This window comes from Myodes glareolus, chromosome 1 (genome assembly GCF_982192425.1).
Source record: "Myodes glareolus chromosome 1, mMyoGla1.1, whole genome shotgun sequence".
NCBI classification, from domain to species: Eukaryota; Metazoa; Chordata; class Mammalia; order Rodentia; family Cricetidae; genus Myodes; species Myodes glareolus.
This window is the reverse complement of record NC_142026.1, coordinates 37606601-37629409: the sequence shown is the minus strand read 5'-3', so window position 1 is coordinate 37629409 and position 22809 is coordinate 37606601. Positions and strand designations below refer to the sequence as shown.

Below are 22809 nucleotides of genomic sequence, written 5' to 3'. Positions count from 1 at the left end.
TGTCTGTGTGTGTCTCTGGGTTTTTGAGTATGTGCGCGAGAACGCGCGCGCGTGCGACAGTGAGCTTCCTCCCCCGGCATAGTGCAGACCGTGCCCACGACGTTACTCTTCTAGCAGCCGCCAGCAACGCAAGGCAACAGCAGCCTCCGCCCCCTCAGCCCGGTGATTGGCTGGCCTTGCTTATCAGTTCCCTGTTACGGCGAGGAAAGGGCCAGTGACGCCCCCAGCCCAGCTGCAGAAGCGAACGCCACCTCCTATGCACAAGGTGTCACATTTGAAAAGAAACCTGAGCCCCAGGGAGACGGCGCCTAGCGACCCTGGCCTGGCTAGTGCAAACTGCGCGGCAGGGCGCTGGGCAGCGCTGGGGAGCCCAGAGAGCTCCACCGCAGAACATCCTAGCGACCTGATTCTGGGATCTCATCTCCACGCTCCCTTCGCAATTTTCAGATTTCTCCCCCTCGCTTATTTCCCCAAAACGGAGCCTTTATACCAGGAGAAGGTGCTGGAGTTGGGGCAACCAGGACTTTCCCGGGCACCCAAGATGCGCTCCATTAGAAAACGGTGGACCATCTGCACTATAAGTCTACTTCTGATCTTTTATAAGACAAAAGAAATAGCAAGAACTGAGGAGCACCAGGAGACGCAACTCATCGGGTAAATGCATGTTCAGGATATGACACAGTCAAGCCATAGTGAAATGTGCACAGAGTGACGTTTGGATGGCTGTGTGTGTTGGTTTGAGCTTGTGTATGGCTAGTGCCATGAATTAAATAACAATGGCTCTTTGGAGGTGTGTGTGTGGGGATGGGGGGGAGTTCCATGCTGTTTCCTGTATGAGTTTAACTTGTCTTGTCCTGTGCGGTGGTGGTGGTGGTGGTGGTGGCGGTGGTGGTGATGGTGGCGGTGGTGACAGGTATATTGGCAAAGGGTGCCGCTTACCAAAGAAGTCACTGCAGAAGTGTCAACAAAGAACGTGTGCCCTTGTCATTTTAATGCTTGAGCAGAACTCAGGAGATGTCTTTACTGAGTCCTTGTCTTTCCTCCCTTCTGTGTCCTGCCAGTCTAGGAAAATACTATAAAAAGCGGCTTTCTTGAAAGGCAGAAGTTTAAGTTCACAGAAGAGGAAATGGCTCTTCTTTACTCTTCCTTGCTTGTTTGTTTTTGATTTTGGTGGTGGTGGGAGGCGCCTGTGAGATCTGTCTTCTTTCTTCTTTAATTAGCAATTACAGTGCCAATAAGGGTGATACCTTACTTGCTCCTCCACGGATAAAACTCCTGAGTTTCGTGGTTTCTGTTTTAGAAGAGCACTATGCCTTCACAGTCTGTTTTCTCTTTCTTGAGTTTGTCAAGATGTGTTCAAAATCTCCGCCCCATTAAGTTCTGTAAAGATCACACTTCCTTCCTCTCTCCCCTGGCCTCTCAGCCTTTGAAGTCTCTGGAGAGCAGACCTCCTTGTAACTTCGTGTCTCTGATTGACTTGGAAGCTTTTTTTTTCTGAGGATATGGTCCTGCTTGTCAACTCTGTTAAAAGTCCTGTTTCGGAAATCCTTCCAAGCTCAGAGGTTTCCGCAGTCGGAAAGAAACTGCCCTGGCTGAGATTTCCTTCTGTTTTTAAATTGTCTCTGACATTGTTTTAAAGGAAGAAGGATGCTTGCCATTTTTGTTTGCGCGGGGGCACGGGACTGGTAACACACACACACTGTGAAACTTTACGCAGCTCTTTTCTTAATATCCCTGCTCCTCTGTGAGTAATCAGCCGCATTTAAGTGAGCAAGACGCAGGTGTATCCTCGCGGAAAGACTTGCCAGTCTGTACAAAGCTAGCCTAACAGTACCACATTCAAAGGGGACTGGAGGAGAAAGGAAAGCTAATAAGGAGTAGGCTGAATGGTCCTTATGCTTCAGCGAACCTATTCAAGGTCTGTATCAGAGAAAATAAAATAAATAAATAAATAAAAGAATCATGTGAGGTCGTTTACACAGAAGTGGGTGGTTTGAAGATCCACGTCAATGGTGGGAAAGAAAAAATTGGGAGGGGTGTGGGCATCCCCAGCAGACCTGTTTTTGCCAGGCAGACAAAGGGGTCTTGAAGGTGGTGAACTCGCGAGTGGGAATTCCTGGGAGAGGCGGAGGCTGGGGCTTGTGAGTAGAGGCTCTTTGTTCCCTTCTGAACTGATGGGTTCGGAAGATGAGCCCCAGCCTAGACAAAGCAGCCTAGCCTCCCCAGGACTCCAATGGTTGGAGACCCTGGTGAGCAGGAGTGGGCGTGGCGACGAGCAGGGTCTCCAAATACTGGAAAGGAATCATTTCCTAGCTTGGGTAAACTGCCTCCTGGGAGGAGGCATGCACCCCAGTGCCCTGGGGCGGGGGGTGGGGAGGGGGGCGGTTAACAGATCCAGGACGTTCCACGTTTCACAGTGACATGTCTTCTGTGGCCTTTTTCTGGAAAACCTTTGGAGGGTGGGCGCAGCGCTGGGGGGCACTAAACGGAGGTGGGGAACCTCAAGCTGCCACACCTTGGCTTGGTAGCTTTACTAAGCCTTGGCCTTCACCCTTCGCCCGCTGAGCTGCAGTTTCTTTGGTCCGAAACAATTTGAAAAGGCTAGAGGCAGTCACTTGAGTTAACAAAACAGGAAGAGAGGTGTGCCTCGTGTCTGTGTCTAGCCTTTCCTCTCAGAGAACTAGCAGCCAGAGCAGGATGAAAGGAAATGGATTGGAGGGTGCATCGTTTCTGAAAGGAGTGAACCTTTTGTGACAGTCAGACAAAAAAAATTCACGCTCAAAGCTCCTCCTCTTTAAATAAAACCGGCAACTGCAGTCCTTTCAGAACAAAACAGGGACCTGGTTGTGGCGATAATCCCCGTACACGTGCTGGAGGAATTCTGACTTCCAGGAGTTCCAGACTCAGAGGCACAAGGTGGAGCCAGTGTGGCCAGGAGCAGTGCAGGGAAGCTGTTGTCTCCGGACATTTATTCCTTTTCCTCCAGAATGAAACATTACGGGAGAAAAGCTTGTGACCCGAGCACATGCTTTTCTCTCAGCTCCCCAGCCCTGCCTCTGGTGGAACAGCTGACTCTCAGCTAACTCGTCTCTCTTCCCTCTGCGAGCTTATGAGGAGAGACCGCTTTTGAGGTGACTCAAAGAACCAAGGGGCTCTGGAACCCAGACCAAGGCTTCATTTAGAAGGGAAGTAACAGAGGCAGTGTACAGCCTTTGGGGGGCACTGCATGCCTTGCAGGTGGGCCGTAGTGTCAACCCAGTCCTTTAACCTTAACATTCCTCTGGGTTCATATTCAATGCCCCCGTTCCCATAAGAATTTCCTAGCAAGCAGTGCCTGTTCAGCCCTTCCTCCTCTAGCAGACCCCAAGCAATCAGTGCAGCAAAACTCTTTGTCCCACTTTCCCATTTTTTTTTCTATGTTTGTCCGAATATATTGGAAATGGCTTTGCAGATTCCCACATGCAATACATGCACATGGCCATCTGATGAGGAAGGAATTCGCAAGTGTGACAAAGTTAAATGGTGTAGAGGTGTCTGTTTGGATTAGATTTCCCAGAACTTGCTTAGCCGACTAAAATAAGACTTAAGCATCCTCGCCCCCCCCCCCTTGAGTCTGCTTACATTAGATTACTAAATTATCAACAGTTATGACTTCTGGCGTTCATAAAACTGATAGGAAAGTTAAACACTGGTGCTTAGACTATGCATAGGACAAGTTAGTTTCAATTTGTTTAAAGGTAGAAGGTGGTTTTGGAAATCAGCATTCCATGGTTTCCACTTTACATCATAGATTATAATTACGCTACACTATATCTTATCCTTATTTGTTTGACACTCTAGGAATAAAATACGGAAATACCCCCTGCCTGGATTTGAACTTAGATATTGTTTTCAGAAGTTTAAAATAATGAGGAAGCTTAATCTAGTCACATTCATTCCAAAGCTAAGTAGTCATTAGGAGCTTCAGTGGGATGGTACTTGGCTGTGGAGACCTAATATCCAAAAGCATATTTAATATCACCTTTGTCATGTAGATCAGAACTGAAGAAATTAAGATTTGCAAAGTCTGAAAACTCATATCAAGGAGAAAGTACCAACAAAAGATTTGTAGATATAAAGTGACAAAAGTAAGACTATCCCCTAACTGTGGATGTTAAATATTATCATCTTTGTTGGCTTTTTGCAGCACGGTAAGCAGGAATACTGGAAAATTAGAATCTTTAGAACTGAGTGATTTCTTTGACATCTTTAGACTCTTCCCTTTTAAATTTGCATGTTGAATGTTTGGTAGCTGTCTCTGTGCCAACAAAAAAATGTTTCCAGTGCAGCTGTTCAGAAGACATGTCCGTACTAGAAAGAGAAGCAAGCAGTGGGTGAAAATATCCATCATTAGGCCTCGAGTTCATGGGAAGGTAATCTGTGCTAAGACAGAGTGGAACCAACATCATGTACAAAAGCATCCCTTGGGACCTGTCTAGCTTTGCAGAAAAAAAAAAAAAAAGTATTCTCTCTAGGCTCAGATGACTCTTCTGAGAGTAAAAGAGAAGTCTGAGGACTTGTACCCACGCATTACCCTTCAAGGTTCTTTCCAATGACAAAAGCCTGATATGTGGCCAATCACCAATTTAACAGAAACAGTTCAAGCAGTGAAGCACTGTGGTGGCATCGTGTCCACAGAAAGCGGACTTTTATGGTTTAAAAATTGCTGTTTGAATTTTGATTTCAGAAGTTCTTATAAGGCTTCATAGAACCGAGTATATCATTATGAAAGCCACTGAACAGGTAGAAATACACCCGTGATTAAGTGCCATAATAATACATAAATTCAAAAAATTCAATCTCATGTGCAATTTTACTTCTATGAAAACAAATTGGTTGGGAAAATGATTATCCCAATCTTTGCAATCTGTAGTGGAAAAAAAAAGATATTGACAGCTATTAATGGAGTGAAGATCCTTGTGTCTTCCCACGAAAATAATGATAATTTATGCCTGCTTAAAGGTGCACGCCAAAGTACTAAGGTTAACTTTTGCGCACATCCACATTTTCACCCACATGTAATTATTATCATTAAAAGCATAGTATGAAAATTAATGACTGGATCACTGCTTAGTAAAATATACTCTGTTTCCTAACATTTGAAGTGACCTCTGCAAACGATTATCATTATCCTTGCACAGGCATGCAAATGTGTCATTTTCATCAGTAGAACTGCGTAAAATATTAATTTTTATAGAGTTCCAAGTTTCAGAGGGAGTGGCTTTCCAATGCTTTCAAAAACAGCACAGTGAGTTGCTTTAAATTAAAACTACATATTAACAAAATAATGCAATGCAAGAAACAAGCAACAAGCCTCCCGTTTGAGAATCCTCCAAGAGCTGCTAAAGGCTGGGTTTCTATTGGTAGAGAAAATTCTCTAGGCAATATACACACATGCAGACTTCATGATGTTAACAGTCATGTTGCTTTTTAGTAATGCTATTGAGAGGCAAAAAAAAAAAAATTGCTCCGTTGTTACAGTAAATAACCAGTACAAATATTGGAAGAGCTAAGCCTTTTCTTCCTCTGCGATAGTGAATGTCCTTCTCATTTTCTGAGTCCTTTACCTGAATCAGAAAGACAAATGTCTCTTCAAGAGTGAACTGCTTAGTTCTACAGGACCTCATGGCTGAGATGAAACAAAACAAAAGAAAAAACTGTCTATCGCCATTGTAACACCACCAAACCCCTAAAATCACCAGTTCACATGGTATACTGTTTACTAGAGAATATTCATTAAAAGAGGTGGTGGCTTTTAAAACAATACAAAAGCACTGTACAAACAGAATAAGTTTTCTTCTCTGTCTCCTGGGAATCTCATCCTTATGATGTTAGAAAACAATTCTTTATAAATTGGCTTTTCATCAATGTTTGAGAAGTTACTTTGTTAGAGAGAAAACGCACAATCTCCACAGTCATTGCTGATTAAATAATGCTACTGCTGTTTGTCATAAGGCTAAGGTAAGACACAGTGACCTAGTGAAGTAGTACCCAAGAATACAGAGCAAACACTGCATGACATCAAGAACATGGGCAGATCTGCTATGCACAAGATTCTCTCTGTAGTCCTCAGTAAAAAGTATTTTCAGTACTTTTATATGAAACTTTACTTTTACCTTCTCTGAAACAAAATTAATTTTGGTGGCCAAAGTCCTAGGCTTACAGAGTCATTGACCAAATATCACACTGCTTATTATGTAAGCAGTGGGGGTGGGGCTAGATGGCATTGTAGCTTTGGTGAGAGTTGTTTTTCTTCAAATGTCCTGAGGTCTGTCTTATACGAAAGACAGATTCTGTTCTAAAAAAATGTATGTGTAAGTTTGCTGGGCTATATCCATCACTTAACTCCTAGAATATCCCCCTTCATGCTTCTCCTCCCTTCTAACTTGTGAAAATAATATACAATCTTTAATCACTAATGTAAATATAATTGTGTATGGTGACACTTATGTAAAGTGCTTCTGATTCTCACATAGCTTGCCTCTTTGTTTTGTTTCAGAGATGGTGAATTGTGTTTGAGCAGGTCGCTTGTCAACAGCTCTGATAAAATCATTCGGAAGGCTGGCTCAACCATCTTCCAACATTCTGTACAAGGCTGGAAAATCAATTCTTCCTTAGTTCTGGAGATAAGGTGAGTTTCTTTAATAAGCCCCCAAAGTTTCACATCGTGTTCTTAAATATGTTGGGTTTGGCAAACTTATATTGGACACTTGATTTATGGCTTAAGTGTGAATCCTTAATGAAAAAGTGAATCAGTTATATTTAATGTTCCTCATGGAAGAATGTGGAGTCAAGAAATAAAATCATTGCATAGTCAAATTTTCAAGGATGATGGACTTTTGAATATACTATCTTATTATCAGTGGAGTGAAATATTGTGCTAAGTACTAACCTTTAGCTGTTTTTACTCAATTGATCAGGACAGACATTCATTTGAGGAATCATTTTCTTAACTTTTCTTTATTGAGACTTCGTTCTGATCTGACATTTAATCGCATAGAACCGAGTTTCTTTGATTCCTATTGTTTTAAGTATAGATTGGTTTGATTTATTCAGTGTTCATGCCTGTATAATTTCATGTGAAAAGGGGTATAAAAATCAGCAAATAAACTTTCTGAAGTTCTGACTTATTCTTTGCCAGATAGACATTTTAAGCCAGGATGAATTATTGAAGCAAACTCCAATGGCTCCTTATATCCATTACAACACTCGCTTTTATTTCAGCCCAAAGTTAATGAGAGAATTGGGATAGACATTCCCAAGCATGGAGGAAGTAAGAATCTCATTTTCCCTTATACATTCATTGTACCTTTGCTGTGGTTGGTATGCCTAAACTAGAACATTTTGGTAATTAGGAACTCAAGAAGTTTGAGAGAACATATTCCCTATATACATAAAATCATTAGTTTTCAGGGTTTTTTTGCAAAATGCTAATTATTCATTGAAAAAAATACTAACATCAAAATTTTGTAATAGCAACTGACTGATTAAAAAGTGAGGGTCTCATCTAAAAAATCAACTTGGCATTTTTGCCATCTTGTAATACCTTTAGAGTATCTCTCTTGGAGTCTCCCATAAGTAGCTCTTCATTAGAATCTAATATAAGTTAGCAATGAACTAATTATTAGGAATGAGGTGATAGAGGAGCATTACATTAAGTCTCAGAGGTTGATTGTAAGAGAAAAAAGAAAAACAAACATGATTGAAAGAAAAAGTTATTTAAAATCATGGCTTCAAAGAAAAATTATCTGGCAAGAAAGGAGACCTTTATTTTACGTAATGCTACATAGATTCTGTAAAAGAAAGCCATAAAGAGTTATACAAAACAAAATTGCAGTAGTTTAACCAACATACATAGCCATCCTTAAAATGTGTAATGTCCATGAAAATCTAAAAAGTGTATTAAATGAATAATATATCTCCATAATTAATACTTCAGTACATGCATTCCTGACATCTTTTAATAAATGGACTATATATATTTTTTCATGGGACTTTAAATTTACATTTTACTTTTTACTAAGGTAACCAATTCTAAGTTAATTAAAAACTGACTGTTGTGAGTCCTCTTTGAAACTTTATAAATGAATGAAGGCTGCAATTGTAGTTTTGAAGGTGAGCTTTTTCAGTTAATAGCTGATAATGTGAATGAAATGTTAGTACTAGCTATGCTCATATTTTTTTCCCTTAACAGTCAAAGAGGTAAACAATGCATCAGTGAACAAATATTGAATAATACATAGAAAGTTGTCATTTGCAAGAAAGGAATAATTTTTAAATTCATTATTGCAGAATGTGCAAACAGTTCATAAAAATCACAATTGCTTCTAGCAGAAATAACTACTGAGTATTAATCAGTTTGGCACCTGTAATAAAAGATTTAGCATATGAAAACAGCTTGTTGTTTGACTTAGATTTTACAAGTCTGTTACTAATAATCACATCTGTGATGGGGTAGTTGGATACTGTCAAAGTTTCAAGTTTTACAAATATTCTACTTTGAATGCTTTGATTGGCCATTACCTATAATTATTTTTGTCTTAAATAATTGTGTTTTAAGGTTTTCTAGTTTTTCTCAAAATTACGATTTTATTTATAATGATCTAATGATATTTCTAATAAATTGTTAATTTACATTAAAGCTCTCAGTAGTTCTATAGGACCCTTCCCTTATATTTTTGGGTATGAATTGTTTCTAGTGTTCAGTCCTTCATCCCGTTGGTCTGCAAATTTCATTAACACGTCAGGTGTTGACCTACCAGGCAATTGTATGGTGGAAAATTGTCCAAGGAGATTTGAGTTCCTTGTGCTCTGAAGACTCAAGGTTTAAGAACTCCATGAACTTTACAAGCAAATTTACAATCAAAGTGACTACCACATTCTAAGGCTTTGCTGTATTGACAATAGTTTATTTGTGTCGTTGTCTTCAGAAGTGACACATTTCAGCTTCCTTACTTGTGAATAAGGTTGTTAATAATGTCAGCTTCTTCTCAGCGTCTTCGCCTGACCTATTTTGCATATTTTCCTTCTTTTTCTCTTTTCTCAGTTTTCATATAGTAAATAAACAAAACACTAAGAAGTGTAAAATGCCAAATAAAGGTGTAGAAATGAATGAACTCAGCTACTCTCCCAAAACAGCCTAACCAATAATTAGTGAGCTATTTCAGTTTGTCATAGTCCTTAATCATATAAGACAGCTCAACTCAGCAGAAGGGCACATTTGTGTGTTTAGTTTTGTAAAATAACTTGCTGTTACATTTATAGATTTCTTTTCTAAAAAAGCACCACATACAACAGTCGCATCTGAACTGTGATCATCCAGTGATGAGAATGTTAATTGTGGCCTAAGAAGCTCATTTAGCCAGAGTTGGCATTCCAATTCAGAGCTTTGCTGAGCCAGTCTTTTAATGGAAAAATTGCAGAAGATACTATTTAGGTACTAAATGTAGAGTATTCCTTTATGGAGTACACGATATTTATTTGATGTAAATTAACAGAAATTATAAGTTGTCATTATCCAGTTTTACCAAACTTATAGCCAAGTGTGAAATGCTAAAGTGTATAACCAGTATCTTCAATGTATTGGAGTGATTTTAGTTTTCATTTTGTGTGATTGCTTAGGATATTCTTTTTGGTACTAAAACAGTCCCCCGTAACATGTTCCTAAGTTCTGAATTACTACGTAATAAAGGGACTTTGTTCTTTTAGACCTTTGAGGCAAAATGCTTCAGAAGATAGCTTTTAGACAAATTAGTCTTGTAGGGATTATCTTTCCATGTACAGGCAAAACCATGCACTCACCAATTTCTAAGTTCTAACACTGATTCTCCTCTCTCTTTTTTTCAATGCACTGTAACAAATTGATATCAATTTCATTATGATGTGTGTGTGTGTGTTTATACGCAGAAGCTAATTTGATTTTCCACTTAATGTTTCCCCACTGTAAGGAGTGTCACTCAGTGCTTTCTTGGTGGCACAAGTGTAGCTCCAGTGGAATTTCAGTTGCTACAACACGCATTGTTGACAAAATGTACAGAGAAGAGAGAATGGCATGTGATGGTGGTTTAGCTATATTTAACACTTCACAGATGAAAACAGTATGTAGTAAATTAATCCCCTGGGCCTCTGCAGCTGCTCATACAACTGATGGGTGGTGTGGAAAGGGAAGTTCTGGTTGAAACTTCAGTTGAGAAGTTTCTGTGTAGAATCTTTCCTGTCAGTTTAACAGTTCACCAACCTTTTGGTTTAAGTCAACTTTGTCTGGAAAAAAATGGGTTTTGTGACTAAGATTTTCAGTCTCACTGAAAATGAAAGACGTTTTCAATTTTTTTTCCAGTTTCCATTAAAACAGTCACCGTAAGTGTTGGCTTAACTAAAGACGAAGGTCTGAATTAGAATGACCAAATGACAGTTGGAGATCTGAGTAATCTCCTGCCTTTGTTCTTTTAAGTCAGATACACTCCCCATCTATAATATCCATAGTGGCTTGATCACATAGCCAGAAAGTTTGCAAAGTTTTGGTTCATCTACAATATAAGTTTTTGCTGATTTGTGAGTCTGTAACTTTAGAGTTTAAGCTGGGTTTCCATTTATTTCTGAAGCAATTTTGCTTACTCTGCTGTTGAGCAAAATTAAAATCATATTATGTTCTAAAGTAAACCATTTATGTCTTTCTGATGAAACCTGAAAGTTTTTCAATTTATTCTAAGAAGTACATTTTCTGTTTTCAGGGACATTCAACTAATTATATTTTTCTTCCTCTATATATACAGTCTAAGAGACAAACATATATGGGAAATCTTATGTCTCATTGCATCTATAATCTGATAAAGATGGTTTTAGCCTTCTAAAAGTGAGAAGAAATTAACCATTTCACCCTGGTTTCAAAGAAACTTTGTGCTTCTAGGCCACAATATTGTTCATCCATAATAATTATTGTCAGCATACTGTGCACTTCTACCAATCATCTTATCTCCAATAAGTTCCCATGCATAATTTCAGCCCTAAAGTAAGAATTAAATGTATAAAAATGTATAAAAAACAAAACATACAAAAAAATCATTTAAAGTCATTCAAAATCTTTTCCTTTTAATTTTCCATTTTAAAATAGCACATTCTGCATTCAGAATGTTTTAAATCTTATCTAAAAGCTTTTTCTATTTTTAATTTTAATTAGTCTATATGATTTGGAATTTTTATGGCTTTTAAAGGTACTTTACTTTTTTTAACTACTGCTTTGTAAAACAAATGATTGCTAAGCATATAACACAGCATTAGAAGAATACACAACTTTACCATGTACTGTCCTTAGGATCCAATTATGTCACTGACTGCTATTGTCTCCCCAAAGTTAGCCAGCCTATGCATCAATAAATTTTGTTCAAACATTTCAGACACCTTTTAAATATTTTCCCTAAGAGTAGGTAAAGTCCATGTGTACTGCTTACTTGGGCATCTGATGACACATTTTGAAATGAATCTGCTTCTAATTTTCTATTAGCCAGAAAAGAAATCAATGTTGGAAAGTCCCTCTTAGTCTGTTCACATGCATGTAAATATAACATTTTGATGCTGTGAAAGGGAGTTTCCCTTTTGGATTTCTAAGATACAGAAATGTCTTATATACCTGCGACTCTGATCATCTCATGTGAAGTGGCCAAACACGCTACTGTGGAGCACAATCTTTCAATGCATCTACAGCCACCCATTTTGGGTCTCTTCAAAGGGAAATGGCAGCATCACCCACTTCGATGATTAAACCACATCCGTGCAGTCTTTATTTCCAAGACAACCTTGCCGTCTTCACAGCTAATGAAAAGATGTGTTAAAATATAGACAACAAGCCCTTCCTATGTACTTTCAGGCAATCCAGTGGTAGTTAATAAATGTGTTTAGATGGTTTTATTTGTGGTGCCACTTTTGATAGTAAGGGCTACATTTGTGGAGAATAACTAGATTCTTATAATGTTTGATTCTTAATAATGAAACTTACCCAGTGTCATAGAGCATAGACAATATTAGTACAAAAGAAAAATATTTCTCTATCATACATATTTCGACCAGGCACTGACTTTTATTCCTGTGGAATTGAAAGCTTGCATTAAGAACACATTAGTAAATAACATCTACTTTGCACACTTTGCTATTGTTTTGCTCTGGTTGTCTTTTGGTTGTTGTGGAGTTAAAAGGTCTTGGACTTTTATATGCCATGTTCCTAAGCTTTGTCTAAGTAATTTCTTCAAAAGCTAGTAGATCTTGGTCTATTTCCTTGACGTTAGTTACAAACATGAATAAATCCTTCTGAAGATTCCTTTTTATGCTTTAAAAATTATTCTAATATACTTTTTTTTTCTTCTCTGTAGTACTCCATTGTGTAAATGCACCACATTTTCCTTACCCATTCTTCTGTCAAAGGGCATTTAGGTTGTTTCCAGGTTCTGGCTATGACAAACAATGTTGTTATGAACATAGTTGAGCACATGTCCTTGTATCACAGTTGAGCATCCTTTGGATAAATACCCAAAAGTGGTATTGCTGGATCTTGAGGAAAGTTGATTTCTAATTTTCTAAGAAATTGCCACACTGGCATTCAAAGGGGCTGTACCAGCTTGCATTCCCACCAGCAATGCAGGAGTGTTCCCTTTACCCCACATCCTCTCCAGCAAAAGTTGTCATCAGTGTTTTTGGTCTTGGTCATTATTACAGGTGTAAGATGGAATCTCAGAGTTGTTTTGATTTGTATTTCTGTGATGACTAAAGATGTTGAACATTTCCTCATGTGTTTTTCAGTCATTTTAGATTCCTCTGTGGAGAGCTCTCTGTTTAGGTCTGTACTTCATTTTTTATTGGATTATTTGTTCTTTTATGACCAATTTCTTGAGTTCTTTGTATATTTTGGAGATCAGACCTCTGTCTGATGTGGGGTTAGTGAAGATCTTTTCCCACTCTGTAGGCTGTCATTTTGTCTTGCTGACCATGTCCCTTGCTCTACAGAAGTGTTTCAGTTTCAGGAGGTCCCATTTCTTAATTGTTTCTCTCAGTGTCTGTGCTACTGGGGTTATATTTAGGAAATGGTCTCCTGTGACAGTACTCCCGCTTTCTTTTCTATGAGATTCAGTGTGGCTGGCTTTATTTTGAAGTCTTTGATTCACTTGGACTTGAGTTTTGTTCATGGTGATAGATATAGGTCTATTTTCTTTCTTCTACATGCCAGCACCATTTGTTAAATATGCTTTCTTTTTTTCCATTTGATATTTGTTGCTTCTTTGTCAAAGAACACAAAGGTGTTCAAAGGTGTGTAGATTAATATTCAGGTATTCGATTCAGTTCCATTCGTCCTCCTGTCTGTTCTTATGCCAATACCAGGCTGTTTTCAGTACTGTAGCTCTGTAATAAAGTTTGAAGTCAGAAATGGTGATGCGTTTAGAAGTTCTTTTATTTACGGGATTGTTTTGACTATCTTGGTTTGTTTGCTTTTCCATATAAAGTTGAGTACCGTTCTTTCAAGGTCTGTGAAGAATTTTGCTGGGATTTTAATGGACATTGCTTTGAATCTGTAGATTGTTTTTGCTAAGATTGCCATTTTTGCTATGTTAATTCTACCTACCCAAGAGCATGGGAGATCTTTCCGCTTTCTGGTGTCTTCTTCAATTTCTTTCTTCAAAGATCTAAAGTTCCTGTCATACAAGTCTTCCACTTGTTTGGTTACAGCTACTCCAAGATATTTTATGCTATTTGTGGCATCTTGAATTTTACAGGCAAATGGATGGACATAGAAAACATCACTTTGAATGAGATAACCCAGACCCAGAAAGACAATTATCACATATACTCACTCATACATGGTTTTTAAACAGAAAGCAAAGAAAACAAGTCCAGAAATCACAATCCCAGAAAACCTAGAGAACAATGAGGACCCTAAGAGAGACATACATAGATCTAATCTATATGGGTAGTAGAAAAAAATGAGATCTCCTGAGTAAAATGGGAGCATGGGGACCTTGGGAGAGGGTGGATGTGGAGGAGGGAGGCAAAGAGGGGAGCAGAGAAAAATGCAGAGCTCTATAAAAAAATCAATAAAAAAGGAAGAGGAAAAATATTCTAATATAGTCCTGCATTCCGTGATTTGATCACGCATACCTGCTTGCATCATTCAAATCTATAGATTTATATCGAAAGATAATTTTATCACTCTTGCTTGGATAGCTATGATTTATACTCTCATTCCTTCCCAATCTGGGTGCAGTAAAATATGGGAACTACAAACAGCAGAACTTCATATTTTGGGTTGCAGGCCTTTCCAATAGGTAGATTCCTTTCCCTCACTGTTTGCCACTTGGCTATTTTATGTGTGATTCTCCCATTCTGCACCTTAATTAACAAAATTGAATACTTTAAAACCAGTTTTCTATGAGCAATCAATTTATTGTGTACAACATTCAACTTCCAAAGTTTAAAAGACCAACCACTTTACCAGGTACATTTTATCTTATACTCCTGCCCTCCGATTAGTTCTGTCTATTTTGCATTTTCTGTTACTGAATTAGAATATGCACATATTTATATTTGCACAGCATCTTATATCTTATCATTAGCTTGTAGAATAGCTATAGGATATGATACGTTTTGAAAATGAAAATATGGACTTTAAAATGCAGTGATGAGCTGAGTTACAGTTGTTTCTCTTGTACTTTCCTATATTAGATGCATTCACATCCAATTTGAAAAGATCAACTCAACGGCCAAAACAACTAGATGTACATTTAAAAACTTAGAAAGGTTCTTACTGATTATCCAGGGTGTGTTGTGCACACACACACACACACACACACACACACACACACACACACACAATTCCCACATCAAATTAATGCTCTGTCTGTTTAGGGCTTTCTGTACCGAAACCATCTTACTTCTTGGACTTTTAAGAATAAATAAAAACTTACAGACAGATTTAATGTACCATTTTGGTAAAAGTATTTTGGAGAAATTCTCAATAATTTAGTATTTCTGTCTGTGATCTAATTCAAAATTACTTCAAGTATTGTTATTCAACTCACAGGACAATATTAAATAAAAGCAATGACTCTAGATAATTGAAAACACTAACCAAGTATCTACTGGTACAAAGCCCAATTGTACCAACTGTATTTACTTAATGAATTATATTTAAGTGTATTTTTGATGAATAGAGAGATTTCTTCACTTTAGATGATATATAAATATATACTATATCTACTTATAGAATTTTTCTAAATTTCCTACACGGTATTTTTAAAAAAATGCATTTCTGATAACATCTACTTGACTTAAATACCACCTGAAGATTTAACAGTAGTAGCTACTACTTTATATTGTGCATGCTTTGTATAAATGGCTCCATTAGGTACATATACCATTCTTAATATAAAACTTTGTTTGCATCCCAAATATAGAAAGAACATTCTCCGCTTCTTAGATGCAGAACGTGATGTCTCTGTGGTCAAGAGCAGTTTTAAGCCTGGTGATGTCATACACTATGTGCTGGACAGACGCCGGACACTAAATATTTCACATGATCTGCACAGCCTCCTGCCTGAAGTTTCACCAATGAAAAACCGCAGGTTTAAGACCTGTGCCGTCGTTGGAAATTCTGGCATTCTGCTAGACAGTGAATGTGGCAAGGAGATTGACAGTCACAATTTTGTAATAAGGTGAGCATCCTTCTGTTTTTTTGAGACTGCAAGTATGGCAACAACATTTTACTTAGAATCCTGTAGGAACTGTTTGAATTTCATATTAACATTAAATATTATTGATAACTCTACCATGTATGTGTCATATCCTTTGCAGTGCTATCCACAAACAACCCTTTATTTTGGTTTAGAAATTTAATTACTGTATCATTGGAAGAAAAGTTGATTACCTTGGAGTAGCATTTTGCAACATATTTTAAAGACAGAGGCAATGATTATGTTAATTATACTATTACATACAGAGACAAACATTAGTTTCTTATACCTCTTCTTTTGGTCATCATTTTTCTATAACTTAATTTGTGGAATGAAGATTATTATGTAGTATTGTCAAAGACATAAATTAATTTTGCTATTTTTATTAATAATTACTTAGCAGTTGCAAAAAAGCTTAGTTAGTGAGTTTGTGTCTACTATCCTGGGTTAAATTGTCTTTATTGTTCATTATTTGTGTTATTGGAATGATATGTTTTTAAGTTTAGCTTTCTCACATATTTGAACACACTCATTTGTTGTTCATTAGTGATCAACATATCTGACAAATGATGTCTTTGGTTAACTTTTCATTAACTTAAAGAAGTAAACAGCTGATCATGTCTAAAAATGTTAAGCAATTTTTTTTCAGTTCTAGCATCTGTACAGTTTTGTCATGTCTTATATCCTTAGGTGAATGAATAAAACAGTTGTGCTATTGTGTAAAATATATATAATGCGAAGGTTAAAAAGTGTCCACGCTAGCTTTAAACACTGGTGTCTAGATGGCATGTAATGGTGAAGAACACGTAAGGATTCTAAACACTCTCACACCCATACATTGACAGGGCAGGTAAGATAAGGCAGTGCAAGTACCAGCGTGTGTTAGAAAGTATTGCAACATGAGGAAGTAGATTTCAACAAGTGACTAATCCTGAAGGTAGTTGCACCAAACAGAGCTCACTTCTTGTTCCTCCTCCTTGGAACATAAACATTACAGGCTGACTGACCTGATAGATTCAGTCCTATTTTGGATGCTGATAAGAATACTGTTTTCCATGTGACAGGGGCTATAATCAGTATTGATTGCCTTCATATCAGTTCATTGGGGACACTTCCTTTCTTGGATTTATTACCCACTTACACTGACTGTAATTTTTAAATTATTATTATTAATCTAATTAAAACATTGGTATCTTATATTGTAATATTCCTTTAATAAGCAGATCCCTACCTTCTTTTATCACTTGCTGACTCTTGTTACTACAAACCACAGCCTTTCATTTTCATTTTTTTGAATTTATTTCCTAGAAATTGTTCATCTTTGTTCTGGTCTCATTCTCTTGCAACAGCTTGTATGTTTGAAAAGCCCTGGTATCTGATCAGCTAATGATTACAATTTTCAGTCTAAGAATCTTGATGTCTGTGTTTTGGAGAGACAAAATTCTCTTTCTTAGTCTTAAGGAGCAATAGACAACATCAATCCCCACACTGTTCTACTATGGACAAGTAGAACGTAGATCACAATGCTACTCTGCCTAACCTCCAGCTAAATGTTGAGAAGCGGGGGTCTGGCTATTGTTGTCTCTTTTCTGCCTTTGATGAATTGGGCACTTAACTTTGCATCTAACTTTTAGACTTACAATTCATATATTCTGTTTCAGATCGCTAACCATCAAATACATTTTAATCATTTGCATTTTGATCATTTCTAAGGAAAGCAAACTCTGGTAATATCCAGTATGATATTTTCATATTTGAACCCTACAGTCTGTGTCTTCATTATCATTTTTCTGCTTTAGTAATGATTGGCAGGTGTATGTGGGGACTTATTTTATTGTCTGGAACAGAGTTGTCTCTCACCTGAAAGACAAACAATAAAAGAAATGTGGTTATACATCCTCCATGAGAACCCATTTGAATCCGGTTATATTTGGTCGTCCAATCTTGTATGTTTACCAGATGAGTGGTTTGTCTACTTATGAATTCACAAGTATTCTGTTTTCACCTACAAAGATTAAAAGGCAACATTCATTGCTTAATAGCTAACAATAATTGTAGGAAACTACTTTAAAAACTTTGATAATGAGATCGAAGTAATTCACTGACTAATGGCTTCTTTCCTGGAGGTTTCCAGTTGCTTTCTCTCCCAGGAAAAGGACCTAGATGGACTAAATTATACATTATTACATGTAGCTATATGCCACATGTAATGTAATTGATTACAGCATCAATTATATATCACATGCATACATACTAATGTATTATTATTTAAGATTCAAATTCCTTTTTGTGGCAAATGTACATGGGAAAAATTATATTTATCATAAAGCAGCCTTGTTCCTTCACCACCCTTAGCACTGCACTGTCAACATATCAGCAATTTTCATAGACAATATTTTCAAATGGAAAGATACGGCATTGTCACCCTGCTACCATCCTTTTTTGTTTAGAAATTAGTCCTTAAAATATTTCCTTAGCTTCATGCTTTCTCCTTTATTCTGAAGATAGACTCCACCTTAACTGCAGCATCTGAAACATTATTGCTATTCTAATCTGTCTCTGTTTCCTTGCCTTTGATGCTTAAATTTAAATATATATGTATATATACATATATGTATCTGTCTTTGTTTTAATTAAATTTACATTTTTTACTTATCTATTTTTTAAAGTTTTAATTTTTGTTGCTTGGTCTTTTGTTTGCTTGTTTGTCTGTTTGTTTCCAAGACAGAATTTCTCTGTGTAGCCCTAGCTGTCATGGAACTCATTCTGTAAGTCCTGCTGGCCTCAAATTCAGAGATCTGCCTAGTTTTGCCTCCCAAGTGTTGGGATTAATGGCATGTCCTGCTGTGCTCAACTTTATAATTTTCTAGTTAAGATATAATGACATCACTTCCACCTTACCTGTTCTCCATTTAAGCTCTGTGATGTCTCCTCCCTTCATCTCTTTCCATGCCTCCCCACCCCTTTGAAACTGATGGCCTCTTGTATATATACATAAGTACATAAATACCACCAATCAAGTTCATTTTTATTGCTGTGTGCTTATATTTCCAGGGCTCACCACTTTGTTTTGGATAACCAATTGAGGGTCCATACCTAGCAGAGGCTAATTCTCTCTTTCAGTAGTCATTAAATTGCCTGTAATCTTTTTCTGGGGGTGGATCCAGTGAGATTTTCTCTTCTCATGATAGCATGTTTACTAATATTATAAATGTTCAGAGTTATGTCATTAGCCATATTGGAGGTATCAGAGGTGTAGCATCCCTGTCATTGCTAGTAGACAAAATAACAACAGCCTTTTCCCTCTGTCTCTTACAGTCTTTCTGTTCCCAAGTTGTAGACATATCCAATGGAACTAGGCTCCCACAACCCATTTATCTCTGTAATATCAGATTTCTGTATCTGTGATATTCAACCATTTCTCACATAAAAGTTTCATAAATATGTGTATTTATATAAAAAGTAAAGAGAAAATATTTAATAAGCATTTCTAAAACCATAAATAGAAAATACTTTCAACTGCACGATGACGAATGCTTCTTTATGTACATACTTCATAATACCTGGTCCACGATTCCTTACGTAGCAGATCTGACGTTTCAGCAAAGAAATCTTAAGACAAAAGTCAGCCCCCGCTTCAAGTTGAAACAATCTTGCCCTGACATCTCCTCTGATAGAGATGGCTGTGGGAATAACGGGACCCTTTGGCATCGGCTATTTTGTCATTCTGGGCAGGAGGACAAACAGAATATTTTAATCTCGTACTTATACACCAGTTATGTACCGCATCCACCCCCACCTGCTTAATAATATGAGCAAATAAGAGCATAGAATGAAATATTATTTCAGCTTTATATCTCAGAAGCTTATTTTTGAAAGATTCCAGGAAATTTTGTTCAATTTAGATGTCCTTTATTTAAATTACAGTAAGTTATGATTTTTGTATATCAGATTCTACACTGGTGTTGCAGGCACAGACTGTGATCTATACAAAAGAATTAAGCTCTATGTATGATTTCATCTTTAATATTTTTTTTTCTCTTGAGGATAACCACTTCTATTGTTCAAGAAACATTTGTGTCTCTGATATTGTTAAGTACAGCAAGGTTTAATTTGAGGCCTTTCAGCTTTTTTTTATTAACTAATAAAGGAAACATCACAAATATTTGCTTTTCTGAGTCTACCTATACTCTTAGCATCAATAACAGCGCTCTGTGCAAACAAAAAAAGGAATATGTCATATTAAAATTATAAAACTTGAAATATTTCTGTCTCTTAATATTCAAAATATCATTATATTTAGCATGGTTAGAAGTAACATTTTTATTGTGGTTTTTTTATGTTGTTTGTTTTGTTTTTCTGAGACAGGGTTTCTCTGTGCAAATTCATTGCATTGTAGATTAGGCTGGCCTTGAACTCACAGAGATGTGCCTGCCTCTGCCTTCCAAAGGTGTGTGCTATTATACTTGGTGGCTAGAAATAATTTTATAAAATTTACATTAAACTGTTCTTCACATTGCATAAAATTGTTAATTAGAACAGTTCAAGTTTATATTACTCTTGTACCTATTCAAAGTAATCTGTTATACAGGAAAACACTAGTTTATTTTAGAAAAACACTAATAAATCATGATAGTACTTAGTCTCAAGTAACACTTGATATGTGATACCATGGTCCAGTCAAAAGCAGATCCAATTACAGAACTGCGTATCTATGAATCCTTTTTATAGGAGACTGAGGCTGCAAAGGTCAGAAAGAGTCACTGAGACAAAATCTCTGAAGATACCTGGTGAATGAGAAGTAGTTTTCCATGTCAGTTATAGCCAAGAATAGAGAAAGACTTATAAAACATTCTAGAGAAATAAGAGGTAGCTCTATTATTGAAAATAGCTATTCAGCTTTACAATTTAAAGTAGTTTAAAGGATAGATAGATATCCTAATCACGTGTTTTTGGTAACCACTGATAATATTTGATGTTCCTAGAGTACCATGAACTAGGTCAAACCAACCAGAATACAGCAAACATGCATACAGCTACAGAATTAGTCACACTATGAGGAGACAGTCACCTTTGCAAAGTGGTATGCACTATTTAGCTGAGACCAAACAGCATGGTTTAGGCTATGTGCAAAGGGTAACGGGGAACACACTTTTGACCTCTCTATATAAATATTGATGAAGTTTTCAGTGTTTCAGAGCCAAATCTAATTCAATTGGATGTAATTTTGGCACGACACAAATAACTAGAAATAACAGAAATCTTCATTAAGTTAAAACATAGTTATTTTAGTATCTGTGCTATCTAATTTTTAAGACATTGTAAGTAGATATAACGACTCCTTGAGTATAATCAAATTTTATTTTCCGTCATACTGAATAAAGTCTCTAGTCTTTCATTTCTAGTTTCTCTCTTCATGAGACAAGAACTAGACGGGCCTCAGACATATTCTGCCTCTGAGGAAATCCTTGATTTTCTGATCCCACTTCCTCCAGGACCTAAGCGTTGGGGTTAGAGATGCTTATATCACACTTACACCAGTTTTCAGCCTTCGTGGACCTGTGTTTCCTACTTCAGAACCTGAGATGAGTTCTGTCTATGGAGAATGCTGCAGCTTGGCTAGTCATCCAATCAGAGAATCATACTCTCCCCCTCCCACACCCCGACAGAAGTGCTGTCGAAGACTGAATACTTCTGTACGTGAATAACTTCTGTGCAATCTTTTTCAATTTAGTTTATAGCAGAAAATTCCACTTACGTTTCCCTCTATGTAAAGCAGGGCTAGAAACCAACCTTTGCCGTTTATTTACAGTACCATTTCAATTCCATTTCCCCCCACTTTGGAGCCATGTACTTAATATGTTCAAGCCGATGAAGTGGTTAAAATTACTTTGGGGTTTTCATAAAAAAAACTCATCAAAATCTTTAAAGTGATTTGAATTTTCCTGAAGTCAAATACAACTTCTTCTGTAGGGTACTTTACCATCTTTTATGTCTGCCAAAAGTGCATTGTGAAATAAAATGCTGCAACTGCTGTATCCCTGATGTGAGTACATAAAAAATTGTCACCTTCGTGCTGAAACACACTTACTATGGATTCTGAGTCACTGTTTCTGCTTAATTCTGTCATTTTATTCCTTATTAATCTTGCTTTTATCCATTCTAACCTTTTTTCTTATCTTTAGCCTAGATCACTTTCTCTTAATGTACTCTTTTTTTCCTCTACCCTCATCGTAGGCTTTGAATTGCACTGTTAAGGAATAGATTACTTTAAGAAACAAGGGAGCTTCAGAGATACAGGATACTTGATCTTACGTTGTAGGTCAGGATTCCAGCACCAACCGGATGCTCCTTACAAAAATGAAATCTCAAACTTGAGCCAGGCCTACTGAGTCAGAGTGTGTATCATTATGTGTTCCGGTGATTCTTAACTTATGGTGTGTCGTAGGGAAGCTGGAGCTAGACATCATATTTCTTTTCTCTAGCTTATGCATTTATGGTCTAGTAACTACACTGGTACACTGAATTTCACATTGTTTAAATGGCTAAAAGACCAATAAGGCAAAAGTGTAAATTTGATCAAATTTAGCTTTTGTTTGTTGGTGTGATCTTTCTTTATTTTATTTTTTAAATTTATTTTACATACCAACCCCAGTTCCCATCCTTCCTCTCCTCCTGCTCCCTGTATCTCCCTGTCACATCCCCCATTCACTCCTTAGAAAAGATTAAAGCCTCCCATGGGGAGTTAACAAAGCCTGGTATGTCAAGTTGAGATAGGACCAAGCCCCTCCCCCATAATCAAGGCTTACCAAGGTATCCTACCGTAGGAAATTAGCTCCAAAAAATCAGTTCATGCACCAGGGATAAATTCTGGTCCCACTTCCAGGAGCCCCCAAGAACAGACGAAGCCTTGTCACTGTCACCCACATTCAGAGGACCAATTTGGTCCCATGGAGACTTCCTAACTGTCAGTCCAGAGCCCATAATTCCCACTGTCTCAGGTCAGCTGTCCCTGTGGGTTTTCCCCATTATAATCTAGACCCCACACACCTTGCTCATA

General features: G+C 37.2%; 1 protein-coding gene across 1 annotated transcript in view; it reads left to right on the top strand.

Moving 5' to 3' along the window:
• Positions 1–211: 211 nt before the first annotated feature.
• Positions 212–22809, top strand: part of St8sia4 (ST8 alpha-N-acetyl-neuraminide alpha-2,8-sialyltransferase 4) — a 91217-nt gene continuing 68619 nt past the window's right edge. Inside the window, exons 1-3 of the mRNA XM_048441987.3 lie at positions 212–654; positions 6539–6670; positions 15474–15731. Of these exons, the coding sequence (XP_048297944.3) occupies positions 257–654; positions 6539–6670; positions 15474–15731 (788 nt within the window). The 5' untranslated portion in view covers positions 212–256. The remainder of the gene's footprint in view (positions 655–6538; positions 6671–15473; positions 15732–22809) is intronic.